The sequence below is a fragment of the Erpetoichthys calabaricus genome, chromosome 14, assembly GCF_900747795.2.
Source record: "Erpetoichthys calabaricus chromosome 14, fErpCal1.3, whole genome shotgun sequence".
NCBI lineage: Eukaryota > Metazoa > Chordata > Cladistia > Polypteriformes > Polypteridae > Erpetoichthys > Erpetoichthys calabaricus.
In genome coordinates this window covers 102,546,881-102,574,452 of record NC_041407.2, presented here as the reverse complement: position 1 = coordinate 102,574,452, position 27,572 = coordinate 102,546,881, and the positions used below count along the sequence as shown (strand labels likewise).

At 41.3% G+C, this 27,572-nt stretch overlaps 1 protein-coding gene across 3 annotated transcripts in view; it reads left to right on the top strand.

Annotated features, from left to right (window-relative positions):
* The first annotated feature begins 6,112 nt into the window (after window positions 1-6,112).
* ezh1 (enhancer of zeste 1 polycomb repressive complex 2 subunit) overlaps window positions 6,113-27,572 on the top strand; it is a 77,842-nt gene continuing 56,382 nt past the window's right edge. For 2 of the 3 annotated variants that reach the window (XM_051936393.1, XM_051936392.1), the window contains exons 1-2: window positions 6,113-6,302; window positions 20,564-20,693. In XM_051936393.1, coding sequence (XP_051792353.1) covers window positions 20,568-20,693 — 126 coding nt within the window. In that variant the 5' untranslated portion in view covers window positions 6,113-6,302; window positions 20,564-20,567. Of the gene's footprint in view, window positions 6,303-6,550; window positions 6,853-20,563; window positions 20,694-27,572 lie in introns of all 3 variants that reach the window. The other variant, XM_051936391.1, reaches the window with a different exon arrangement.

The following is a 27,572-nucleotide window of genomic DNA, read 5'->3' as shown; positions in this document are numbered from 1 at the left end:
AAAACCCAGAGTTTGTGAAGGTATTAATAACCAGCCAGTTCTGACATAAATTCTATGAATATGTAATTATGTGAGCATTTATAATGATGAGGATCCAGCATGACATCAGAGGCGTCACTATGGCACTGACATTCCTAGCTGCTGGATGGGACATCTGATTTGTCAGCACTCTCCCACTTGGCTGTGATGTCCCTATGCTTCTCTCCGGCCTAAATACGTATATATACAGGGTTATGCATTACATTTTTGCGAATGAATGTTACCTTTTAAAGCAAGTTAAACACATATAACTGTATCTCTTTTTGTACCATACTTCTCTCTCTTGTAATTATTTTCCGCCTGGGTACTGTGGTTAAATAATCAAGCCTTGACACACAAAGAGGTTAGGGGCAGCCTCCCGTATATTCGAGAATTGGCTGCAAAATGCAGAAAAAGGGTCTTTACAGACAAGAGACCAAAACAGAATTGCACAGGTCAGTAAACATGGCAGATATATAGTTGGATGGCAGGAAGAGGTGGGATCTTGGGACCGGAACCGGAAATGAGGTCATTGAACTGCGACTTCTTGGGAGGTGGGACTGAAAGTGACATCTTTTGGGGCGGGACCGGAAGTGACATCATTTGGGTCAGAGCCGGAAGTGGCGTCTTTCGTGGGAGTCAGGCAGAATTTCCTGAATTTGGTCTGTGGGGAGACAAGAGAAAGGATTAATGCACTCTGCCACCCCCTGGTCTGATCGGGAATTACCTTCTTTGGAGCCCTTTAAGCTGCCTCCCATGCGCACGTGTGTGACAGTACAAAAGGTATACTACAGGGGTTCTCAATGTTGATCCTGGGGGCCCACTGTGGCTTCAGGTTTTTGTTCCAACCAGATTCCTAATCAGTGACAAAGTCTGATAACACTGAGCTCAATTAATTAGCAGACATTTTTTTTTCTCTTCACTTATTCTTCATTAAGAAAGCACCGCAACATGTTTTATATTTATAAGACATTTAAGAATATTTCTGCTTTTGCTAGAGATTTAAATGCTTAACAACCTTTTGTTGATTTCATTCTATTTTGCCCTTTCTCTGTGCAGTTTGCTCCCTTCATTGTATCCTAATAATGACAACCAGCGGAGCAGACAGCCAGGCAAACAACAAGGCTGGAACTACTTCAGCGTTAGACCCACTAATTAGAAAATAATGAATTAATTAAACAATTAATTCTGCAAACAACAGAATGAAAATCAAGATGAAAATATTGTTAACAAGAAAACAAAATACATTATTCCAATATAACTGTTTGGTACATTTCAGTATACCAAACTTAGTTTTCTAATTTCTACATTTTTCCCAAAACACAGAATTTGACAAGTAACAGTTCACTTAATTAGCCCAGGAGTCCAATTAAAAATAGAAGCTGGTTGGAACAAAAACCTGCAGCCACAGTGGGCCCCCAGGACCGACACTGAGAACCTCTGGTATAGTATTTGGTTCTAGTCAATTCTGCATCAAGAAACACATTCCAGGGGAGAAAGAGCGCTCTCTGCTGGATACAGGTTGTTTTTCAGTGACAGGTTCTGGGTGACCAGACAGGGTCAAGGGACTGCTGGGCTGACCAAAGTACTGAGATATTCTTTATGAAAACCTGCTCAGAGTGCTCTGGACCTGAGACTGGGCTGATGGTTCACAAGGAAAAGACAGCACTGGAGAGGCTTAGGAACAAGTCTGGGAGTGTTCTGGAGTGTCCCAGCCAGAGGCCAGACTTCAAGCCAATTGAACATCTACGGAAAGACCTGCAAACAGCCGTCCACTGAGGGTCTCCATCCAACCTGACAGAGCTTGAGAGGAAAAGAATGGTAGACAATCCCCAAATTCAGGTGTGCGAAGCTTGTCGTGTCATAGCTAAGAAGACTCCAGGCTGGAATCGCTGCCAATGGGGCTTCAACTGAATACTTGTGTCAATATGATATTTCAGGGTTTGTTTTTTTTTTGTTCATTTTTAATAAATTTGTAAAAACTTCTGTAATCCTTTCATGTTTGTAAGAATTACGTATCAACACTTTGAAATCAGTTTAGCGTTTTTTTTTTGTATGGCGTCTCCAGAGTCACCAGCACTAGACAAACCCTACATGTGATACATCATTAGACTTGTCTTGATGTCTAGTTATGGAAAACATTAAGCTTTTTGGTGTTCTCCATTATTTTTGGCCCCCTAGACCTGAAAAACCATGATTTTTTTTATTTTGGCCTTTTTTAGGATATTTTGTGCAAGAAATTACATGATTATGATAAAGTGTGAACCAATGGATGTCTTCATCAAAAATCATCAGAAGGACTTAAAAGTTGTACATGTGACATCAACTGACCACAGAGGTCATGTCATATCACTTTCTAATTTGTTTAATCCAGACCATGGATGTGGGGATGGTGGATCCTAATGGGACATGAGGGGTCAAAAAAATTACTCCTTCTCATGTCTAAAAAAATGGGGATTGGTACTATAGGCATGTGGAGTGTTGTTTTATGCTTTTTCAAGATTGCTGATCATGAGTATGTTCCTAGTTTTCTGATTCTTTACCAGTTGGTCCTAGACCTCTAATAGCCCCTCTCAGAAGGTTACAAAAGGACCTGGCAACTCAACCCCACATGTGTACTTTTGAAATTTAAGGATAGCTTAAAAATAGTGAGTTTGCTCCCCAAAAATAGCTCAATACCTAAGGTACACAAAATGACACACTGGAAAGTTGGAGTGGGAAAGATTTGAGCGAGGGGTCCAGGTACATACCATGAAAGTCCAGGATGGCGAGGGGATATTTTACAGTGATAGAATGGGTATATACCATCACACAACGGGTGGGGGGGGGGGGGCATCGGGGGATTTTATAACAGTAAAGAACATATTCAACTGGAAATAACAAGGGGTGAGGGATGGATGAAAAATATGCTAAAAATGTGGGGTGTGGTATGCGGGGTTTGAAAAATAGCCCAAAAGAAAAATTACTCAAAAAAAGCGTAACCCACCAAAGCCCTTTTTACTTCCGCAGGTGATGATTAAAAATGGCAAAGTTTGGGCGAGAAGACAGCGGATCTGGCAACACTAAGTGTGGGGTGTCATTTCAGATGTTTCAATGTTATTTTTGATCTTTTACAAGTGATCTAAGCCCTCTATGGATCCCTTTTTAGAGGGTGAAAAATGATATATTACTATTAGACAATATTTAGACTTTAAATACTTTAAATGGAAGCACATTTCAATATTTCAAATAATCAGATGTAACTATTCTTACTTATTATGAACGTCTACCTCATGAAGTAAATCCTTACATTTCTTATGAACACAGTAATATTAATAATAATTCTTTACATTTACATAGCGGCTTTCTCGCTACTCAAAGCATTTCCACGCAGGGATAAGAACCCATCCAGATTAGAGCCAATTCAGAATTTTTTCATGTTGTCATTCTAGGCCAGGGGTCTCAAACTCCAGTCCTGGAGAGCTACAGTGGCTGCAGGGTTTCATTCTAACCCTTTTCTTAATTAGTGACCAGATTTTGGTGCTAATTAACTATTTGCCTTAATTTTAATTGATGCACAACTTAATTTTCTTTTTTCCTTAATTAGCAAACAAACAATATTAAGACACAAAATGAACCAACACATCAACAACAACCTGTGTCCATCACACAATAACTGAAAATAAAGAAAGGTGAAGGCCTCAGTAATGTTGATCTGCTCAGGTGCCACAAAACATTTTGACAGCCAGCGCTCTTAAAAAAGAAAATCAACAGTTTTGGAAATGTCTGTCATGGCAGAATCAGCACCATGGAATTAAATAACGGGTTTAATTAGCAACGCGAATTGGCTTCCAGTTAAGAAACTGAATGAAGGTTGGAGTTTGAGGCCCCAACTTAGTTGGTCATCTGTTGGCTCACTTCATATCAAATTTATGTTTAGTTGCCGTTAAGGAAAATTTAATCAATTCAGCGGTCAGTCTCTTCTGGTTCTGAAGCATGAGATGTCTGGATGTGGGTTCTGGCCAGAGTCAACCTAGAGCATGTTAATAGTGTGGGATAGGGATGTGTATTTAAGAGCAGATCATGGGTGACATCAGCCAATTCTGAGTGGATTATTTGCCCCCATATGACACTATGGTATAAGGACTTAGATTTGGGATACAGAGATGCGGATCCTAGCTACAGTTGACTTAAGAGAATGTTATTGGTTTCCGAAACATGAGATGTTTGGATGTGGATTCTGGCCACAGTCGACCTAGAGAATGTTAAATAGTGTGGTATAGGAATGTATAAGATGTGACATGAGCCAATTCTTGCAATCCGTGGATGAGAATTCTGGCCACAGTTGACCTAGAGAGTGTTATATGTTATAAGTACTAAGACTTTAGCTGGACTGTGGCCAGACTCCACATCCACACATCTCGAGTACAGTAAATAGGGTGGGATAGGGATGTGTAGGTGTTTGAGAGCGGATCATGGGCGAGATGAGCCAATTCTGAGTGGGACATTTGCCCCCATATGACACAATGGTATAGGTACATAGACTTGTGGGCATGCAGATCCTAGCTACAGCTGACTTAGAGAGTGTTATTGGTTCTAAAACATGAGATGTTTGGATGTGGATTCTGGCCACAGTCGACTAAGAGAATGTTAGATAGTGTTGGTATAGGGATGTATAAGATGTGACCTCAGCTAATTCTTGGGATCCGTGGATGAGGATTCCGGCCACAGTTGATCTACAGAGTGTTATGTGTTATTGGTACTAAGATTTGCGATGTTTGGATGTGGAGTCTGGCTACAGTCCACTCAGAGTACATTAAATAAGGTGGGATAGGGTTGTATAAGTGTTTCTCAGACAATTCTGAGTGGGGCATTTGTGGCACGTCTGAGTCTCAAGAAAAGTCAATTAAAATAGTTAATTAGGAAATTAATTGGGGAAATAGTTAATCCATCCATCCATTTTCCAATCCGCTGAATCCGAACACAGGGTCACGGGGGTCTGCTGGAGCCAATCCCAGCCAACATAGGGCACAAGGCAGGAACCAATCCCGGGCAGGGTGCAAACCCACCGCAGGACACACACACAAACACACCCACACACCAAGCACACACTAGGGCCAACGGAGAATCGCCAATCCACCTAATCTGCATGTCTTTGGACTGTGGGAGGAAACCGGAGCGCCCGGAGGAAACCCACGCACACACGGGGAGCACATGCAAACTCCAAGCAGGGAGGACCCGGGAAGCGAACTCAGGTCCCCCAACTGCGAGGCAGCAGCGCTACCCACTGCGCCGCCCGAAATAGTTAATTAGGAGCAAAAACTGGTCAATAATTAAGAAAAGAGAATGAAAACTTGCACCCACCGTAGCTCTCCAGCACTGGAGTTGGAGACCCCTGTTTTAGACTACTGAGTGTTGCTTGATACGGGAAAAAAATAAAATTTGAATCACTTTAGCACAAGGCTGCAACACTACAAAACAGTAAAAAAAAAAAAAGTGAAAGGGGGTTGAGTCCTTCCTTAATTTATCGTACGTTGTTTATTTTTTCCAGTTTGAAAATGTCAACGCAATCCCCTCTACTAAAAATGAATCTCTTTTCTATATAGTTCCTTTCGTCCCCCAGCTCCCCGGTACCTTTAACTAATGCTCCTCCATTCCACCCCGATCGCTCGTATAAACCGCCCCTTCGTAGGTTCAGCACTTTTTCCCTAATTTCCCAGTCGCCTCACGCATCCGACGCAGTTTTCTAGTCTGCACTTTCATTTCCCAGCCGTTAGCTGCCGTGTGACGCAGGTTGCTCCTTCAACGTGCCGGAGCTTTAATTTTATGTACTGTATTAGCATTACCAATTCCTACTACTGTACGTTGTTTGATCGTTCCGGTCCCTTTATTTAGTTTTCTCAACCCATGGCGGCGATGCTCTTCTCGTGTTTTCCTCGCCTGCGTATGTTGTTCCTTTTTTTTTTTTTAAACGCTTCCCCAGTTTCACTAAGCCGATCGATAAACAGCCCGTCGCCCCGCCCGTCAGTTTCCACTTCTGCGGGTGCGATTCCCCCTGCTCAACGCTGGTGTGCAGCATGCTTCTCGGTCCGGTTAGCTGCTATTAGTAACACGGCAATGATGAAAATAATAAAGACGTCATCCGCGGGTCGGACGGCGCAAAGTGAAGTGCGCAGCTTCTCCCACTACAACAACAACAATCGCAGCATGGCAGCAGGAGAGCGAGCCGTCGGGGCTTCCTTCTCTCACTCGGGTGGCTGCTGAAGCGACGCCGCTCTCGCCTAGTGAGGAAAGACGAAAAGCAGGTAGGACAGGAGAACGACAAGGGCAGGGCGCGACAGGCTACAGCGAAGACACGCAGTTCGCTGGACATTTCCAACTGCGACACGAGCTCGGGACCGTGAGCTGTCTGTCTCTCGGGCGGGTATTCGAGCCTGCGCGTGCACGCACACGCGCGCGTGGCACTTACTCACGCCGCTACTGAGCGGGAGACACGCGCGGCTGAGGAGATGCTTGAAATGTTGGCGTTTGTTTTTTTTGTTTTTTTTTTTAGGACGACAAGCGGTCGGACTCCAGAGTGAGTTCCGCGAATGATGCGCGCACTCGGCTGCGAAGCTTGTGACGCAGGCTTTTATTTTGTTGGCACATAAAAGAAAAGGGAAAAAAAGACACTACGCGACAACGTCGGGCAGCCCTCGTCAAACACAAATGGACTGAAAATCCGCGGAGAAAGTGAACGACGCACTTGTGGACTGCGGTGTTTTCGAAGCGGCGCGTTGAGCGACACGCCCACTCGGAGGCTGCAGTGCACGCGGGGCTCTCAAGTGCCACCCGGCGGACTCCCCGCTAGAGACGGTAGGCAAAGCGAAATGATGCCAGCTACAGGGGTGACTGGTTTATATGGACGCAGACAGGGTCCGTGTGGGCATCTCAGCAAGCCAGAAGGGAGCACGTGCCCCTGGGGTGGCACTTTGTTGTATTTGCAGAAATGTAGTCCTGCGATGACCACGGTCCAGCTAGAGTACTTTAAATGGGGAGGTGCAGGGAAGTATAAGTGCTTGAGCACAGACCATGGGTGACATCAGCCAATTCTGAGTGGGACATTTGTCCCCATATGACACTATGGTATAGGTGCTTAGACTTGGGATGTGGGCATGCAGATCCTGGCTACAGCTGGCTTAAAGAGCGTTATTGGTTCTGAAACATGAGATGTTTGGATGTGGATTCTGGCCACAGTTATTCTAGAGCATGTTAAATAGTGTGGGATAGGGTTGTGTAAGTATTTAAGAGCAGATCATGGGTGACATCAACCAATTCTGAGTGGAATATTTGCCCCCATATGACACTGTGGTATAGGTACTTAGACCTGGGATGCAGGGATGCGGATCCTAGCTACAGTTGACTTAGAGAGTGTTACTGTTTTCCGAAATGTGAGATGTTTGGATGTGGGTTTTGGCCACAGTCGACCTAGAGCATATTAAATAGCCTGGTATAGGGATTTATAAGTATTTAAGAGCAGATCATGGGTGACATCCGCCAATTCTGAGTGGAATATTTTCCCCCATATGACACTATGGTATAGGTAGGTGCAGGATGTGGGGATGCAGATCCTACCTATAGTTGACTTAGAGAGCGTTATTGGTTGTGAAACATGAGATGTTTGGATGTGGAGACTGGGCACAGTCAACCTAGAGAATGTTAAATAGTGTGGTATATAGGGATGTATAAGATGTCACTTTCCTGCTCCACTGATAGACTGAGGAGATCGTTCCTCCCCCACACTATACGACTCTTCAGTTCCACCCGGGGGGTAAATGTTAACATTATTCATAGTTATTGTCTGTCTGTATACCTGCATTGTTATCACTCTTTAGTTTAATATTTTCTTTATCAGTATGCTGCTTCTGGAGTATGTGAATTCCCCCTTGGGATTAATAAAGTATCTATCTATCTATCTATCTATCTATCTATCTATCTGTCTGTCTGTCTGTCTGTCTGTCTGACATGAGCCAATTCTTGCAATCTGTGGATGAGAATTCTGGCCACAGTTGACCTAGAGAGTGTTATATGTTATAAGTACTAAGACTTTACCCGGACTGTGGCCAGACTCCACATCCACACAACTCGAGAACAGAAAATAGTGTGGTATAGGGATGTATAAGTGTTTGAGAGCAGGTCGTGGGTCACATAAGCCAATTCTGAGTGGGACGTTTGTCCCCATGTAACGTCAGCCAATTCTTGAGATGTGTGGATGAGGATTCTGGCCACAGTTGACCTAGAGAGTGTTATGTGTTAAAGGTACTAAGATTTGAGATGTTTGGATGTGGACTCTGGCAACAGTCCACTTAGAGTGCATTAAAGAAAGTGGTATAGGGATGTGTAAGTGTTTGAGAGCGGATCATGGGCGACACGAGCCAGTTCTGAATGGGACATTTGTCCCAGTGTGACACTGTGTTTAAGGTAATAAGATTTTGGATGTGTTTCTGCGGATTCTGGCCAAAGTCAACCTAGAGTGTGGTATAGTGATGTATAAGTGTTTGAGAGCAGATTATGGGTGACAGCCAATTCTTAGGATTTGTGGATGAAGATTCTGGCCTCAGTTGGTGTAGAGTATGTTAAATAGGCTGGTATAGGAATGTAAATGTGTTTGAGTGCAGATTATGGATGACATCAGCCAATTCTTGGGATGCGTGGATGAGGATTTTGGCCACAGTTGACCTAGAGAATATTGAATGTTATAGGGACTAAGACTTTAGGTGGACTGTAGCTAGACTCCACATCCATACATGTCAAGTACAGTAAATAGGGTGGGATAGAAATCTATAAGTGTTTGAGAGCAGATCATTGGTGACATAAGGCAATTCTGAGTAGGAAATTTGTCCTCATCCATATTACTAACCGAGAATGGTAAACCGGATGGACGCAGGGACATCCGGCCATGGGCCATAGCCGCAAAAGACGTACTGCGCAAGCGCCTCCACAAAATCCCCCTTCCAGGCAACGGAAACCGGATGCAAAGCAACGTAAAATAAGAAATGAGGCGCCCATAGCACACAGAAAAAAGGAGTCAGACGCGAAACGAAACACACACAAAGAAGAGAATTGAGACCCACGACACACAAATGAGGCAACGCCCCCTAGCACAAAAAAAAAGAAGTCAGACGCGAGCGCCACACAAACCCATTGGACACAAAACGGGACAGACTACGGACATAGCACATGAAACATACACAAAAAGCAGGATTCGGACCCACGACCACATTAACATAAATAAGAAATGTGACACGAAGCACCATTACTAAACGAACCGTCCGTATTAAATATACGTCATCTGAACACATTCAAATTATGCAGCATAGGTCGATCTCATTACACTGATGCACTATTAACCGTTCAACCACAGAAAAGGCTCCATATTAACAGTGAGTGCGATCCTCCTTATTACTTATCCATATTTATAAGGCTGAAGAACAAACAAGTCATGAATTCACGCTCACGGGTACAAAACGATACGGCTCGAGTGACGGGACCAAACACACGAACCCGCATGAAAAAAAACAGAGGTACACAGAGGATGATTATGGGGGCAGAATTACCAGGCCATGGTGAGCAGTTTAGCCAGGACATCGGGGTACACCCTACTCTTTTTGATAGATACTTAGGGATCCTTTATAACCACAGAGAAACAGGACCTTGGTTTTACGTCTCAGCCGTAGTACAGTGCTAATTTTACAACAGACTCCCTGTTGCTGCACTGCAGTATTGGCATCCACCCACAGGCCACAAGTTGAGCACTCTCTCATAGGCATCACCAGCACCTCTCCTAGCAATACCCCAAGCTTTTCCTAGTTAGCCTCCCATGCAAGTATTGGCTATGTCCAAACATGCTTCGTTTCAGGTGCATTTCACATTCTGAAGAGCTGGTGGTATGGCTGCTGGAAGACATCAAATACTCCGGCCCCCCCATGTTATATTTGTATGTCATGAGTGTAGCCCTTTGAAGTATAGAGTTGCCCATGTCATCTATATGTGTAAAGGAATTAAATGTTCCTACCTCCAGCATTGGCTGTCCCCAACATGCATGGCCTTGGGATATGGGAATTGGCATTCTGATCATTTGCTTGAACAGAGGTTGCAATAAGAGATTACCAATACTGAGATTGCATACTTATTTTAGGATGGCACTTTGTTATTGCTTCTGAAGTGCTCTGTAGCGGTCCCTGTCCTTGGAGAGGCTATGTACATTCTGTCCACCTCTTTAGTCACAAACAGCTGTGAATGCCCTCCCTATTCTGAGTAGCACAAATGCCTCATAATGGTTTGTATTATAAGTTAAATGAGGTTGCATTGTAGTGACCCCATTTCATTCTAGTCTGTCTTATTGGGTATGAGTGTAGCATATTTTGCCAAATTTCTGATCTTCTTTTTGACTACTGGTATACAGTAAATCTATAAACATAGCGGCTTTTAAGGAACTATGTGCATGTCAGCTATCAGCTTATTGAGTCTGGCAGTAGTAGTGGCATGCTGCCTATGTATTTAAATGCAGACCACAATAGGCATCACCCACCCACTATAAGCACTAGAGTCCTGTTCTGTGGTGTTTCCAAATTGATCTCTCAAGCATCACCTAATGATATGGGTATCTGCATTCTAATCATATGTTTGAATGCAGATGTCACTGGAAGCTTGACAGTATTGAGGCGACACATTTACATCAAGATGGCACCTTGTTGTTGGCATTGAACTGCTGCCCAGGGATTTTAACATTATAAATCAAGGATATCTCCCTGGAATATACTGTATACTCTTGTGGATATTTACATTTGCCCTCAAGTTTCGTTACAAAGTTTAATCTCTTGAGTGGAATGTATGCCCTGTAATGGGCTATGTTATCAGCAATATGACTTTGCACTTTAGTTATGCCATTTTATACTGGGGGTATGAAGATAGCATATTTTGCCCTGTTTCTGATCTGAGTTTGAACATAGACACTACTTGTTGCTTGAATTACATTATGATAATGGCTCTGAAATTGGGCATTGAGCATATTTCATATTTTCACCTGCTCCAGGGTATGGAAATATGTGATATCCTTTTATTTAAAAGCAGACAATGTTTGATTCCTTTTTTCAATTTTGAGGGGCACATCCACCTTGTAAGTGGCAAGCACCATGTCTTTAGACTCTGCCTTGGTTGTCCCCTTTTCGGTGCTTCTACATTTCCTGGAAAACAGATTGCGCCACCTGCCTCCCTCCCACTCCCCCCCCCCCCCCCCCCAAACATAATCTTAGTTGAATGCTTGATAGAGGAAGAGAGGAATACCTCTGTAATGTAGGCTGGCACCTTATTCTTGCAATTGAGACTTTGCCCAGGGGTTGCTTCATTTTACAGCTATATCATCACTTTGATGTATTCATGTCTGCCCTTGTGTTTAGACACAAATAGTGGGAAAGAGCCTGTTAGGTGGAACATCTGTCCTATGGTGGCATGATGATGTCATAGGCACTATAATGCCAGGTTTTGTTGTTGATATTTATACCAATGTTATTGCCCAGGGGTGTACCATATTAGAGATGCATATGCTGTCTGTAATGTTAAATATACAGTTAGGTCCATAAATATTTGGACAGAGACAACTTTTTTCTAATTTTGGTTCTGTTCTTTACCACAATGAATTTTAAATGAAACAACTCAGATGCAGTTGAAGTGCAGACTTTCAGCTTAAATTCAGTGGGAGGTGGAACATCTGTCCTATGGTGGCATGATGATGTCATAGGCACTATAATGCCAGGTTTTGTTGTTGATATTTATACCAATGTTATTGCCCAGGGGTGTACCATATTAGAGATGCATATGCTGTCTGTAATGTTAAATATACAGTTAGGTCCATAAATATTTGGACAGAGACAACTTTTTTCTAATTTTGGTTCTGTTCTTTACCACAATGAATTTTAAATGAAACAACTCAGATGCAGTTGAAGTGCAGACTTTCAGCTTTAATTCAGTGGGGTGAACAAAACGACTGCATAAAAATGTGAGGCAACTAAAGCATTTTTTTAACACAATCCCTTCATTTCAGGGGCTCAAAAGTAATTGGACAAATTAAATAACTGGAAATCAAATGTTCATTTCTAATACTTGGTTGAAAACCCTTTGCTGGCAATGACAGTATGAAGTCTTGAACTCATGGACATCACCAGATGCTGGGTTTCCTCCTTTTTAATGCTCTGCCAGGCCTTTACTGCAGCGACTTTCTGTTGCTGTTTGTTTGTGGGCCTTTCTGCCTGAAGTTTAGTCTTCAACAAGTGAAATGCCTGCTCAATTGGGTTAAGATCAGGTGACTGACTTGGCCATTCCAGAATTTTCCACTTCTTTGCTTTAATAAACTCTTGGGTTGCTTTGGCTGTATGTTTTGGGTCATTGTCCATCTGTATCATGAAACGCCGCCCAATCAATTTGACTGCATTTAGCTGGATCTGAGCAGACAGTATGTCTCTGAACACCTCAGAATTCATTTGGCTGCTTCTGTCCTGTGTCACATCATCAAAAAACACTAGTGTCCCAGTGCCACTGGCAGCTATGCACGCCCAAGCCATCACACTGCCTCCACCGTGTTTTACAGATGATGTGGCATGCTTTGGATAATGAGCTGTTCCATGCCTTCTCCATACTTTTTTCTTGCCATCATTCTGGTAGAGGTTGATATTGGTTTCATCTGTCCAAAGAATGTTTTTCCAGAACTGTGCTGGATTTTTTAGATGTTCTTTAGCAAAGTCCAATCCAACCTTTCTATTCTTGAAGCTTATGAGTGGCGTGCACCTTGCAGTGCACCCTCTGTATTTACTTTCATGCAGTCTTCTCTTTATGGTAGACTTGGATATCGATACGCCTACCCCCTGGAGAGTGTTGTTCACTTGGTTGGCTGTTGTGATTCTGCGATCATCCACCACTGTTGTCTTCCGTGGACGTCCAGGTCTTTTTGTGTTGCTGAGTTCACCAGTGCTTGTTTTCTTTCTCAGGATGTACGAAACTGTAGATTTTGCCACTCGTAATATTGTAGCAATTTCTCGGATGGGCTTTTTCTGTTTTCGCAGCATAAGGATGGCTTCTTTCACCTGCATGGAGAGCTCCTTTGACCGCATGTTGTCTGTTCACAGCAAAATCTTCCACATGCAAGCACCACACCTCAAATCAACTCCAGGCCTTTTATCTGCTTAATTGATAAGGACATAACGATGGACTTGACCACACCTGCCCATGAAATAGCCTTTGAGTCAATTGTCCAATTACTTTTGAGCCCCTGAAATGAAGGGATTGTGTTTAAAAAAAATGCTTTAGTTGCCTCACATTTTTATGCAATCGTTTTGTTCACCCCACTGAATTAAAGCTGAAAGTCTGCACTTCAACTGCATCGGAGTTGTTTCATTTAAAATTCATTGTGGTAATGTACAGAACCAAAATTAGAAAAAGTTGTCTCTGTCCAAATATTTATGGACCTAACTGTAAGAGTTTGGCTGCCCTTCAGTGATTAGTAGGTAAGGAAACATAAAGTGGCACAATGTTACTAGAGTTGAAGTGCACTCTGGAGGGTCCACATCTAGTTCCCTGCTCTACTATGGATATGCAAACTTCACTGATAATCTTTAATCAGAAGCCATGGCGGATTCCTTCTTGTCTTGAGCTGGGCCACATGCCAAAGGGTGTTGTAAATCGCACTTGGGTATATTCATTCATTTTCATTCTAGTACTTTGTCTTAGTGGTATTGCAGATGCTGCCCATATGATTAAGAGTACACCATAGTGGATAGTTGCTTGTGTAGGAGGAGGAGGAGGCAGCAGCGGTGGCGGTTGGCAGCATGCGCTGATTACAGCATGTTGCCGCACCCACTACTAAGCAAACCACCTGGATTGGGATCTGAGTGCAGCCGTGTGACGGGTGACACCTCAGCACCACATTGAGTGTGAGGTTTTTTACAGGGGCTGGAGTGCCCATCCTGCCACCAAACCCTGAGATTTCCCGGCAAGTTGGAGGACCTGCTTGCAGGGTGGGATGCAGATTAACGTCATGCCCAGGACAGAGCAATTGCAGATTAATGGCCTTGCTCAAGGGCCCAATGGAGTAGAGTTACTTCTGACGTTTTTATGAGATTTGAACTGGCAACCTGCCGTTTGCCAGTGCAGGTCTCTAGCCTCAGAGCCACCACTCTGCTGCTTTTGTAGAGCGGTACTTTATTTCAGGAAGTGAAATGCTACCCTGTGTCATTGAAGACATGAATTGGACTGGCACCTTGGCCACGGTGGATGGTTCCTTACATAGCCAGAAAGCCATGATAAAGGAAGGCTATGGATGGATGAGCATCCTGACCAGGTTGGTTAGTGGTACCTTTCCCAGTCGGAAGGCCATTATGAGGGAGGTGCAGAGGGTGACTGCCTCCCGAGGCTTTGTGTTCCCCCGGCACACCGGTTGGTGTGTCCTTCTGGTGTGGCTCCTGTTTAGACACCCATAGGGCTGCATGGGAGTTGTAGTTTTGCTGTGCAGCCCTGGTGGTGTTCTTGGGTGTTGCCAGGGGAGCTGATGGGAGCAGGATCTTCTGTTACGGGGAGGTTCCACTGGCACCTGTATGTGCTTTAATGTGGTAATTCTGTTGCAGCGGAAGTACACCAGGGTTTGTCTCGAAAAGCAGCCCTACCATCTCATCCAGGAGTCAGAGCCAGGAAGAGTGAACAAGGTTTGTTTGGATGAGAGTGGAGGTGGAAAAGGAAAAGAAAGAAAAGAAACCAAATGAAATTGTGACTGATTTATCAGGTGATAAAAACCTGTAGGAGGTATTTTATTTGAATAAAAACTTCTTTCCTTGAAACTGTGTCTATGTAGTTTGGTTGTGTGTGGGTGTTGGTTGTACAGGTGCGACCCCTGTAGGTCACACCTGATTTACAGTTTATTGTAGGGGTGCGTACACATCCGAGTTCATCCTGTGTGCTGCCTCCCTGTACATTATAACACCCGTGTGGCCTTCTCCATTGATTTTCACACTTTTGTTTGATAGCCTTTATATTTGATTAGCACATGTTTATGCAAAAATTGTAGCTCAAAGTGCTTTGCAGGGAAAAAAGAAACTACAATAACAAATACAAGCTGGCACAATATGTACTGATAAACAAGTAATTAATAGAAATGGATGAGTTCTTAACCATGACTTAGATTACTACTAACTAAACTCAGTTTTTAAGTCTTTAATGGGTAAAATGGTAAATCAGAGTCCAATGCTATGATCAGATGGGCAGAAAGGAGAGGGCGGAAAAAAAAGGTACTCCATCCAGTGAGATGTTGAAGGAAATAAACATCCTTGGTTTCCAAGGCCAAATGGAGCTTCCAATTCCTTTCCTGAAAGGTCACATCTTGAAGGGCTATACAAATTGTATATTTAGTGGGATATCTCCATGGAGTGGCAGTGTGTTGTTGATGGTGTCCAGAGAGTTCAGACCTTATCATGAGGTTGTTGTGCACAACAAAACAGGTCATCCACCTGAAGCTAAGCCCGGCCAGTACTTGGATGGTAGACCATCTAGGAAAAGCCTGGGTTGCTGCTGGAGGAGGTGTTGGTGAGGCCAGCAGGGGACGCTTATTTTGGTCTGTGTGTGCCTACCAATGCTCCAGTGTAGTGACAGGCACACTATGCTGTTAAAATTGGCACTGTATTACAAGTGAGATGTAAAACCGAAGTCCTGTCTCTTAGTGGTTGTAAAGGATCCCTAGGCATCTTTTGAAAGGAGTAGGGTGTTCTCCATTGTCCTGGCTAAATTGCTGTCTTTGGCCTTGTTATTCTGGTACCATAATCATCCTCTGTCTATCTCTGTCTCTCTCACCCCTTCACCACCTAATAGTAAGTGCACCAGCACAAGAATGCACTGTGCTGTAAACATGGCGCCGTCCTTCAGATGTGATGTAAAAGGAAGCTGCTGACTCTCTGTGGTCATAAACGATCCATGGGCATTCTTCGTAAAGAGTCCCTGGCTAAATTGCTGTCCATGGCCTAGTCATTCTGGCCCCCTAATCATCCCCTGTCTCTAATTGTCTCTCTTACCACTTCACCACCAAACAGTTTGCGTACTGGCACAAAAAATGACTGCTATGGCATCATCCAGGTGAATGCTACACATTAGTGGTGGTTGAAGTACCTCCTCCAAACTCATTATGAAAAGCGCATTGAGTAGTGAGAGAAGAACTGTATAAATGTAAAGAATTATTATTATTGCTGGGAAAATAACTTGTGTCCTCCTTTTTCAAAACCGTTGATGCCAGTTTCACGTTTATCTTACCGGGTAATCACACTGAAATATACCATTCTGTGCTAAAACACTTAGCTACCTGCAGTCAGTTTGTATTCTTTCAGCCAAATAGCATCTTCCAAACATCTGTAAGTGATTTCACTATTCGCGACATTAGCCAAGTGCTTCATGTACCTTTAGCTATTAGTGTTAATCGGAACTTAATTCGTTCTTAACACTAGATGTATGGTGTACTGAAACAAATACTTGTATGCCAAATAATAAAAAGTATTTCAGTACACTATGTACTGAAACACATGCACTGTATGCTGACATTTAGTCCAGTACTTTGTTTATGCAAACATTTAAGTTCTAAGAAACTTGTGATGTGCTTGATATTTCTTAACTTGTCAGTCATCAGTCAGTCATCTTCCAACCTCCTGTATCCTAACACAGGGTCACGGGGGTCTGCTGGAGCCAATTCCAGCCAGCACAGGGCGCAAGGCAGCAAACAAACCCCGGGCAGGGCGCCAGCCCACCGCAGGGCACACACACACACACACATACACTCGCGCACACACTAGTGACAATTTAGAATCGCCAATCCACCTAACCTGCATGTCTTTGGACTGTGGGAGGAAACTGGAGCTTAACTTGTCAGGTGCTGCCAATTTAAATAAGAGCTGAAAACTCAAAGGGTGCTGTGAATTCGTCTATAATGCACTGTACGTTTTTTCAGAACAGTGTCTCAGCTTAGAGTGTACCTACTGATAAGAAGGGCTTACATCCTAAATGACGCCTCAAACTTTTCTATAATCTTTTTTTTTTTTTTTTCTGGAACTGCTTAATGCTGTCTTCACAACTTCTTTTTTTTTCCCAAAGTATATCTGAAGGTGTTTTTGCTCCCTTTCATGTCTTCTTCTTGTCCTTTTCTTTCTTGTGTTTTCTTTAAATTACAGCCTTGTTGACTCTTTTATATTATTAAACTTTTTTGGGGGGGGTTAATTTATTACCTACCTGTGTTTATTGCTTATGTGCAAATTGATGTGAAAATTGATATGTTGCACATTGGCAAAACCATAAAGAAAAATAACCTTTTCTGAAAAATTACATTTGTTTCATTTATTGAATATATTGTATAAAATATAATTTTTCAATATAGGTTTAACAAATTTCTAAAATTTCTCCATTTGTATTTCCATTACATTTGATTAGAACAAAAATTACATTTACATTTTCTTATTTGGTTGATGGCTTTATGCAAGGTGACTTAAAACATTTATGATACAATTGGTTACATTTCTCTTTTTTTGGTTTCCTAAGTGGAGCACAGGCTGGTCAATTGACTTGCTCAGGGTCACACAGTGTTAGTAATGGGATTTGAACCCACAACCTCAGGGTTTGAAGTGCAAAGCCTTCTCTAAATTGAATGTATGCAATAGCATATATTTGAGTAAAATTCTGTTATTGATGCAATGTTGTTTCCACTGAGTTGTCTCTGCCAGACTTGCCCTTATTTCAAAGGTTTTCAAGTGTCCATTGTTGCTAAAAATCCATATCACAATATGATAAAAAAAATCTGATGGTTTCAGTAGATTCCAGTATAATTATAGATAACCAGTAACGGCATACTGCACGACATACGTGCAGTGAATACACTTGACTTGAGAATTCATAGTTTTCATTCTCTTTCTCTGTACTTTTAACATTCGTTTGCTCAGAGGTTGATGTGCTTGCTACTTCCTGAGCAGCTCTTCTTTTCTCCACCCTAGCAGCCCGCTGCTTCTCGTCTTTCAGCATCATCTTTTCGCGTTAAAACTGATTCAGTTTTTTTTGTTGCAATTACTTAGTACCAATTACTTAGTACGTTTTTCTTAAGTTTTCACTTAAGCTGGCACTTAAGCGTTCAATCTGCCTCAAGAATGAAGAGGTAGAGGAAGTGACCGTGAAGGTGGTAGGGAATGATAACGATGCACGTACGCATGTGCCGCACGGCCGCCCTGCTGCGTGCTGACGAGAGTTGATTCTACAATTAAATAAAATAAAAATAAAAAGAGTAATAAAAATCATCACCCCGAAAGCGGATAGTAGACATCACGTAGTATATGTGTACCAAATTTCAGCTCAATAGGTGAAACGGTTTGTGAGCTACAGGTAATTTAAAATCCTGGACAGACAAACGAACAGCCACAGTAGCTTATTATATATAAAGATTATTTCTGAAATGGGAGCATATTTTTACACACAGGTATGTCTTTCATTCATCAAGAACCTTTCTAGCGCTCTGCTACTCAAATGGATTTAAAAGCAGGAATTCACCTCTTCCATTAACTTCTTGAACTAATAAAACAGCAGATTCTTTTTCACTTATGATGCAGTCAAGCAGGAAAAAAAAATAAGGACAGGGTTTGACTTTTTCATCTGCTTTCTCCCTGTTTCAAACCACTTTGTCAAAGTCACTTAATCCAATGTAGTGTCCTAGGGGACCGATGCCAGCCTCAGCTCACTAATCAGGCTCAACTGCACATTACTCTGAACAGTTCACATACAAGTAGACCCTTGAACAAGGCCCTTAACCTGCAGTTGCTGAGTGCTTTGAGTAGTGAGAAAAGCGCTATATAAATGCAAAGAATTATCATTATTATTAGACTTCTGGTCAAAGGTTTTAGAATGCCTCAGTTTTGCCATTTGTTTTTTCTTCAAATGTAATCAGTTGAAATGCATTGAATGCCCTAAAATGATGAAATGGTAAGCAGTAAACTGCCAGTGGTTTAAATTAAGCTTTAGGTTAGCAAAAAGTGAAAAAAGAAAATTTCAGAATATTACAAATGGGCCTTCTTCAGGGAATAACTAATAGGTTTACAACCTACAGATGTTCTGCAGCAATTAAAGGAAATTAAACCATGCAAGCTGATGCAAACAATTTGCACAGGTGTCCCAACTTCTGTGGATTACTTAAAGCAGAGCTGGAACACACTGTTACTACACCCTCTGAAGTGCAACATGGACAATATTACACTGTAGAAAGCTGTAAATTTCAGTGATAATGGGAAGAAAACAGCAATTAACAAATGAAATGAGATAGAACATTATTACGCTAAGAAGTCTAGACCTTTCATTTAAAGAAGCTGCACAAAAAATCCAAGTGTCATCAAGTCCAATCCAAAGGCAATTGGAAACTGGAAGAAACTCTTGATAGGATGAGATCTGGCAGAGCCAAAGTCACAAGCCAATCAGAAGAAAAGTATCTGAGGGTCACCAGCTTGGGTGATCACAGGTGCCTCACAGCACAACGGCTTCAAGCACAGCCTAACGGTGCAGGTTGAGATACGCAACTGTCAGTTTTTAGCGTGAAGAGGAGACTTTGTGCTGCAGGTCTGATAGGACGAGAGTGGCAGGAAGAAAGCCATTCCTTAAAGGACAGAATAGGGCCTTGAAATAGAAAGAAAGCCTAATGGGCCAATGGATCCAAATTAAAAATCTTCGGTTCATCACGCAGGGTGTTTGTATGCTGTCGAGTTGGTGACAGGATGGCTCCTCAGTGTGTGACACCAACCCTCCAACATGGAGGAGAAAGTGTGATGGTCTGGGGTTCTTTTGCTGGAGACTTGCACAGAGTTACTGGCATTCTGGCCTTCGTTATATATTTGAAACACAAGGCAGCTGACACATAACTCTTAAGGATCACTGAGACAGAAGACAGATTTCTGCATCAAGAATCTCCCCCATCTAAATACCCCATGGAAATTTGTTCACCCTGTAAATCGTCACTGAGAAGCTATGTATCTATTTTTTCTTTTTTTAAATCAACTTTGTTAATGTACATGATACGCATATCATGATAACTTGTCTCCATTTACTGTGTGTCTACTTCTTGTGAGCTGAGGAGCTTGTTGAGTGGTGAGTGGCATCCCAATAGGCCTGCAGATGTAGCCGTTTCATACTTGATTGATAAGCAAATACTGTTATGTAAATTAAGAGATTTAAGGTGATTATGGCATTTGACTATGTTAGGAAAGATATCTCTATCAAGCAGGGAAGACACATTCAGGTGGCTTCTGGATGTGTTTTTCTGCATATTAAAATGTCCTCCGAACACCTTGATAGAGAGGAGTTCCTAATACTGTGAGTCTTGCCTTACTGTTCCAAAGTTCTGATAATAGAGAATTGTGTGTCTCAAAAAGATTTATTTTTACTGTGGAAAGTCAGCTGCAACCTTACTTTATTTTGTTTTCTTACTAGTGACTAGTGAATTCATTCCTTACAAATATTTTTGGGGTTTGTTTATTTTCAGGAAAATGGAGAGTCCAAGCCCGTCACCTAAAGACTCATGCAAGAGCTTGTCTGAATGGAGGAAGAGAGTGAAATCTGAGTATATGCGACTTCGCCAGCTGAAACGCTTCAGGAAGGCAGAGAAGGTGAAAGTAAGTAGAACATAAAACAGAGATTACCCAGAGAAATCCTCATAACTACTGAATTGTCTGTTTTTTCATCTTTTAATTAATTTGTGATGGTTCACTCTTATTTAAATAAACTTTTCCTTAAATAAAAGGGACAGTTTCAAATATTGTAAATTAAGAAGTCCAAATATATAAAAAGGTTATTGAGCTAATTTCAAGCTGTGCTGTTCAACACCATATTTTGATGCTTCTAATTCCCTAGCATAATAGTTCTTTAAGGGCTATAATAACTTATTTTATGTAGCACTGTTCACATAATTTTATTCCTCTACCTTATCTTTGTCTTTTTTTGTAATGGAGAACTGACAAAGTGTTTGCAGGTTAGAGCCGTTGTGACTCTGACAACATTTTAAAGGTCATTTCGACTGCAGTCAAGATGTTAGTTGTGTTTCCAAGGCTAGTATTACAAGACAATAGGAAATGTTTAACCAATCCAAGATTCCTGGAGAAGGATAAAAACTTACAGAGCTCTGAAAGCCATAAGCAACAGTTCAGTTTTATTAGCATTCAGGTATTGAAAGCCAGCAAACATGTTCCTTTAGGAAGCAATACGAGAGTCTCTGGCTGCTATGTACCCAGAAGTGAGAAACATCAGCATTTGAATGGAGTACAAAACCATGCTAAGGAATCCGGTACATGAGTGTTAATTTACCTATTAAGAATTGGTGGACCCAGCACCAAACCTTGAGGGTACCTCAAAAAGAAGACTTCAGAAAGTTTTCATCTAAATGTAAATGATATCACGTAAACAAACAGGTAGGTGCACATCCCAGGACAACGAGGTGAATTAAGTCCGTGGAGTTCTTTTGCTGTCGATGATATACAGAATACAGAACTGGAGAATTTGTTTGGTTTTATTCTTTAGAGTTGTTGTGTGTATGAGCAGAGTAAACATGTTTGTATATAGCATTGTAAACCCCCCAGTCCCTAATAGCCCCCTGCTGTACTGTATTCTTTCAGTGTGAATCTGGTCACCCTGGCTCAGAATGGTGGGGAGGGTGGTGTGGTTGATAGGAAAATTGGGACTCCTGAGGAAATGTCTCCATGTGCATGGAGAGCGTGAAACAGTGGCATTAACCATCGTAAGATTCTGTCTTATACACAGCATATGGTCAGTTTATTTTGCATAGGTGGAGTTTAAAGTGGGGAGGGTGCACAGTGCCACCACTTGGGGGGGTGAGGGGGAGGGGCAGGTTTTCAAGGCTGTAGCCCCTGATCTTTGAGGGCCGTCCATCCGCAACAAAAATGTGTCTAATGGACTTGTGCTTTCAGCCTGTAATCTTTAATAAGAGTCCAGCCCTTTGCCCTTTGTCCAGGATAGCTGTTTGGGTGTTTAACACGGTTGCTGTAGTCAACTGACAAATGTGGCAGAATGAGGTCAAGGAGAAGCAGTGCAGAGTGCAATTTATTATCAGAAGTAAGAAGGAGGTCATTCACAATGGGAATATGAGTTTTTGTCATGACTGGAACCTAAAATGAAAAAAAAATGTAAGTAATCATTGTCAGATGCAGTAGATAGTAAGTAACCCAGTTGGAAACTGTGTGGTCAAGTTTGTGTTTGTTTTTTTTTTTTTTGGTGGACAGAAATATTTGAGAATTAATAGCATTGGATAAAAACAGAATGGTCAGAGATACATACTTCAGTACAAAAGTAATTTTTGCAATCTTAAATACAAAAGAAACTGTGCCGCTGTAATGGAAAAGATTAAATCTATGTATGGCGAGTAGAATGAAATAAGCAATATTGTGTCACGAAAACAGCAAACAAAAAATGAGACAATTGGTATATAAAAAATCCAGAAAGTATTGGAGCAGACAAGAATGGAAGATAAGGTCAGAAACATAAAATAGAGCCTTAAACATCTGAGTTGGCATTACTGTGATGTTAGTAAGGATTCAAGGAGGAGGTGAGATGAGATTCTAGGACAAGTCTCTGACCTTTCATGTGTTTCTTTGGGAACTGTTGCTGTTAGAGGCTGCCCATTGCTGCATTTGTTAATACCAGACATTCTGACTAGCATCAATTTATTTTATAAGTAAAAACATGAATGCAGCATTTATAGCAATCAAAGACTTTACAGTTGAATAATAAATGATTTCTGGCCAAAGCACAAAGTAGTCCAAATATTCAAATTTCAATTTAAAGAGAAAAAAGCAGATCAGATGTGTTGGTTTTGGCATGGAAGCTGAATTTCATACGGTCTGCATTGCTTTTGAATATTTAAATTATATACTTTTGCAAGCCAAAGTGAAGAAGGAAAAGCAAAATAATTCTTATTTAGTATTCTTCACTTTATTACATGTTTCAAAGGCCTGACTAGACCATTAAACCTAGAAGTATTGGTCAGTACATTACTCTAATATGGTACTGAAAATAAATACCCCAATAAATTTTAAAGCACTTTGAAAATACTCCAAGTTACTTTATTTTGAGTAATTCAGTGGTAATATGGCAAAACTTATATATTTTTTTCACTTGATCAATTCAGGTTTCACATACTGGCAATTTGGATCAACCATTGCCTCTCTCTTAGCTTAAAGCTCCTTTTAACTCCAAAAAAGTTCAGATTGCTGTTCATCAATTTTTTTATAATTTCTCCTTTGATCATAGGTATTATTCATGTTTTGTGAAATGAAAATGAAAGATTATATTCATAAAACTAATTTTTCTCGCTTTTTTTTTTCTTCGAGAAAAATTACAATCTCTTAAAATGAACCAGTTTCACTTTGACCTAAATGGCATGAGAGTGGAAAAGGCACAGTTTCCAGTATTATTGGCAAATACACTCATTTATTATCTGATATTATTAAACCAAATTCATATACACATATATATATATATTAATATCTTTGGATGAAGAACAAGCATTTGATAAATAAGAAGGTAATACTTTATAAAAACTTCTGCTAAGAAGTCATTAACAGTCCTTATTTAATTCATAACAGATTATAAATTCATGTACATTCAAATAGTTATATTATTGCCTGGTGGTTACGTCCTCAACATTCTTTTCCTGATGTACCCCTTGCCTCTCCTCTGCATGTCCTCAAACCATCTCAATCTCGCCTGTCACTTGGTCACCAAATTGTCATACCTGTGTTGACCCTCTAATATACTCCTTTTAAAACCTGTCTACCCTTGTTACTCCAAGTGAAAATCATAACATCTTGAACTCTGCCACTTCTAGCCCTGCCTCCTGTCTTTTCGTCAGTGCCACCGTGTCCAAGCCATACAACATAGCTGGTGTCGCTGAGATTTTATAGACCTTTTATAGACCTTCTCTTTCACTCTTGCAAGTACTCTGCTATTATCACAAATCATTCCTGTCACTTTCTTCACTCCTGTGCCACACTCTCCATTGCTTTGGACTGTTGAACACTAGTATTAAAATTCATGTACCTTCACCACCTTCGCTCCTTGCAGTCGCACCCTTCCACCACCTTTCCTCTCATGTACTCCGTCTTACTCATACTGACTTTCATTCCTCTTCTCTCTAGTGCAGGGGTGTCAAACTCTGGGCCTGGTGGGCCGCAGTGGCTGCAGGCTTTCATTCTAACCCTTTTCCTAATCAGTGATCAGTTTTCACTGCTAATGAACTCCTTTCCCCTTCATTTTAATAGCCCTGTTTTTAAGGATTCAGTCCTCTGATTTGATTCGTTTCTTCATTAAATGGCAGCAGAAATGAGACGTGAAACGAGCCAACAGATGACCAGCTAAACTGGGATTTCAAACTCCAACCCATTTCACTCCAACCAATCTCTTAATGAGAAGCTGATTCTTCCTGGTAATTAAGCCCGTTATTTAATTCCATGGCTTGTTGCTTACTCTTATTCTGCCACAGCAGACATTTCCAAAACTGTTGATTTTTATGTTTTTTCTAAGAACACTGTAAAAAATGTTTTGGTGACCTGAGCAGACAGACCTCACCGAGACCTTCACTTTTTTTATTTTCAGATATTGTGTGATGGGCACAGGGGAGCTGGTTGTGTGGCAGCTTGTTTTGTGTCTCATTATTGTTTGGCTGCTAATTAAAGAAAAAGAGACAACTAAGGGGCCTGAGTCACGATAATTAAAATGAAGGCAATTGGCAGCAAAATCAGGTAACTAATGAAGAAGATGGTTAGAATGAAAACCTGCAGTCACTGCGGCCCTCCAGACCCAGAGTTCGACACCCGTGCTGTAGTGCATACTGTACCTCCACCTCCCCAGGTTTGCCACAACCTGCTGTCTCCTCTCACAACAGACCACAATGTCATATGTGAACATCATAATACAGGGAGACTCCTGTCTGTCAAACTGTCCGTCACCATTGCAAACAGGAAAGCGCTCATATAATGCCTCTTTTTAGCTTTAGAACTTTTTTCAGTGCCTAATTTAAACTATTCATCTGTTGTAAAGGCTTGTAACAAATTATTATTGAAAGTTCCAATAAGGTGTTACTAAACTGTTGTATTCTAACAGTGAAGTTTAGATTCATACAATCCTCCATTTTGCTCAAATTACCATAATAAGGGGTTCTCACTAAGACTGTTTACTCCTCGAGTGCTTTTTGCCATCCCTATTAAAAAAAGTTCCTTTCACCAGAACAACCAACCAGAGGTATTTGAATTTTTTTTTCCAGACAAAAATAAGATGTGTTTGTTAACACTGCTACTTTTTGATGTTTAATTATCCTTTCAATATGCCTCATGCATATTCAAGTTGGGTAAAAGCATATTAGTTCTTGTCAATAAACATTGAATTTAAATTTAAAAGATTTTGGCATAAGGTTGCAACATAATAAAATTTGAAAAAAGTAAAGGGGTCTGAATACATTCATTTTTTCTCCTGATCAAGCAACACTCAATACAGTAATCCCTCCTCGATCGCGGGGGTTGCGTTCCAGAACCCCCCCGCGAAAGGTGAAAATCCACGAAGTAGAAACCATATGTTTATATGGTTATTTTTATATTGTCATGCTTGGGTCACAGATTTGCACAGAAACACAGGAAGTTGTAGAGAGACAGGAACATTATTCAAACACTGCAAACAAACATTTGTCTCTTTTTAAAAAGTTTAAACTGTGCTCCATGACAAGACAGAGATGACAGTTCCGTCTCACAATTAAAAGAATGCAAACATATCTTCCTCTTCAAAGGAGTGCGTGTCAGGAGCACAGAATGTCAGAGAGAGAGAGAAAAGCAAACAAATCAATAGGGCTGTTTGGCTTTTAAGTATGCAAAGCACCGTGGCACAAAGCAGTTGAAGGCAGCAGCTCACACCCCCTCCGTCAGGAGCAGAGAAAGAGAGAGAGAGAGAGAGACAGATAAAAACAAACAATCAAAAATCAATATGTGCCCTTCGAGCTTGTAAGTATGCGAAGCACCGTGCAGCATGTTGCTTCACGAAGCAGCTGCACAGAAGGGAGCAAAGTGAAAGCATTTTTAGACGAGCGTCCGTATTGTCTAGGTGTGCGAACAGCCCCCCTGCTCACACCCCCTCAGTCAGGAGCAGAGCATGTCAGAGCAAGAGAGAGAGAGAAAAGTAAGTTGGGTAGCTTCTCAGCCATCTGCCAATAGTGTCCCTTGTATGAAATCAACTGGGAAAACCAGCTGAGGAACTGAGCAAGAAATCCGCGATATATATTTAAATATGCTTACATATAAAATCCGCGATAGAGTGAAGCTGCGAACAGCGAAGCGTGATATAGCGAGGGATTACTGTACCCCACAATGACATAGAAAAAACAGTATTGTAGATTTTTTAAAATTTATTAAAAATAAAACCTGACATATTGCCATGACATAAGAATTCAGACCCTTTGCTATGACAGTTGAAATTTGTCTGAGCTGCATCCCATTGTATTGCTCTTTGTTGCAATGTTTCTTCTACACCTTATTTGGAGTCCTGCTGTGCTCAGTTCAGTTGAGTGGGCATGATTAGGAAAGACACACAGCTGTCTATAGAGGGTCCCACAGTTGACAAAGACCAAGCCATGAGGTTGAAGTAATTGCCTGCAGAGCTTAGAGACAGGATTGTGTCAAAGCATAGATCTGGGCAAGGGTGCAAAAAAAACCCTGCTAGTATTTGAAGGCATAAGGGCTTTAATTTTATGAAGTGGACATTTCTCTGGAGCTTTGGCGAGGGCTCCAGTAATTTGATGAAGATATTATGCTTTCCGCGTGTGCTGCTAATTCTCACCACCTCAATTTCCCAGCCTTTTCAAATTCAAAAAGGTGCCAGAAAATGCTGTTGATTATCTACCATACCTTTTAATATCTGAACCCATTGATGTTCTCTTTGTAGTCTTGATTTTAATCACTTGTGTTGCAGCTTATGGCTTCTATCATTACATTTCATTAAATACTGGTGATATACTGCTTTTCTTGCTCCTTCTGACCACACTCACATCATTAGTGTGATTGAGATCCTGTCTGAGTCTGACTATAAAATTAGTTTATTCGAAGTTTGCTTTCCTTGTGGTTCATTCAGTTTTTCCTCCATATGTTTCGTTGGTTAACTTAATTGAAATATTTGGACATTGACATCTCTTTCATTTTTTTTTTATATCTTTTAAGGATATAAATCGAATCCTGTAATCAAGGTCCATTTTTATTTCCTTCTAGATGAGCAATAATTAAAATAATCATTTTTGTTTAGTCAAGTGGTTAAGGATCTTGAAAGGCTTAAGTTTATATCATTGAGTTCTTACCCTTTGAACTATATGTAGCTGGTTAAATCCTCCCTCTTACTAACTGACCTGGTTCCTTATTGAATCCAACATGGTCTCCCTTGTTCCATCCCTGTTCATCCCTTCACTTCCTTGAAATTAAACTTGCATCCTCGTACCTTAATCCCTTAGC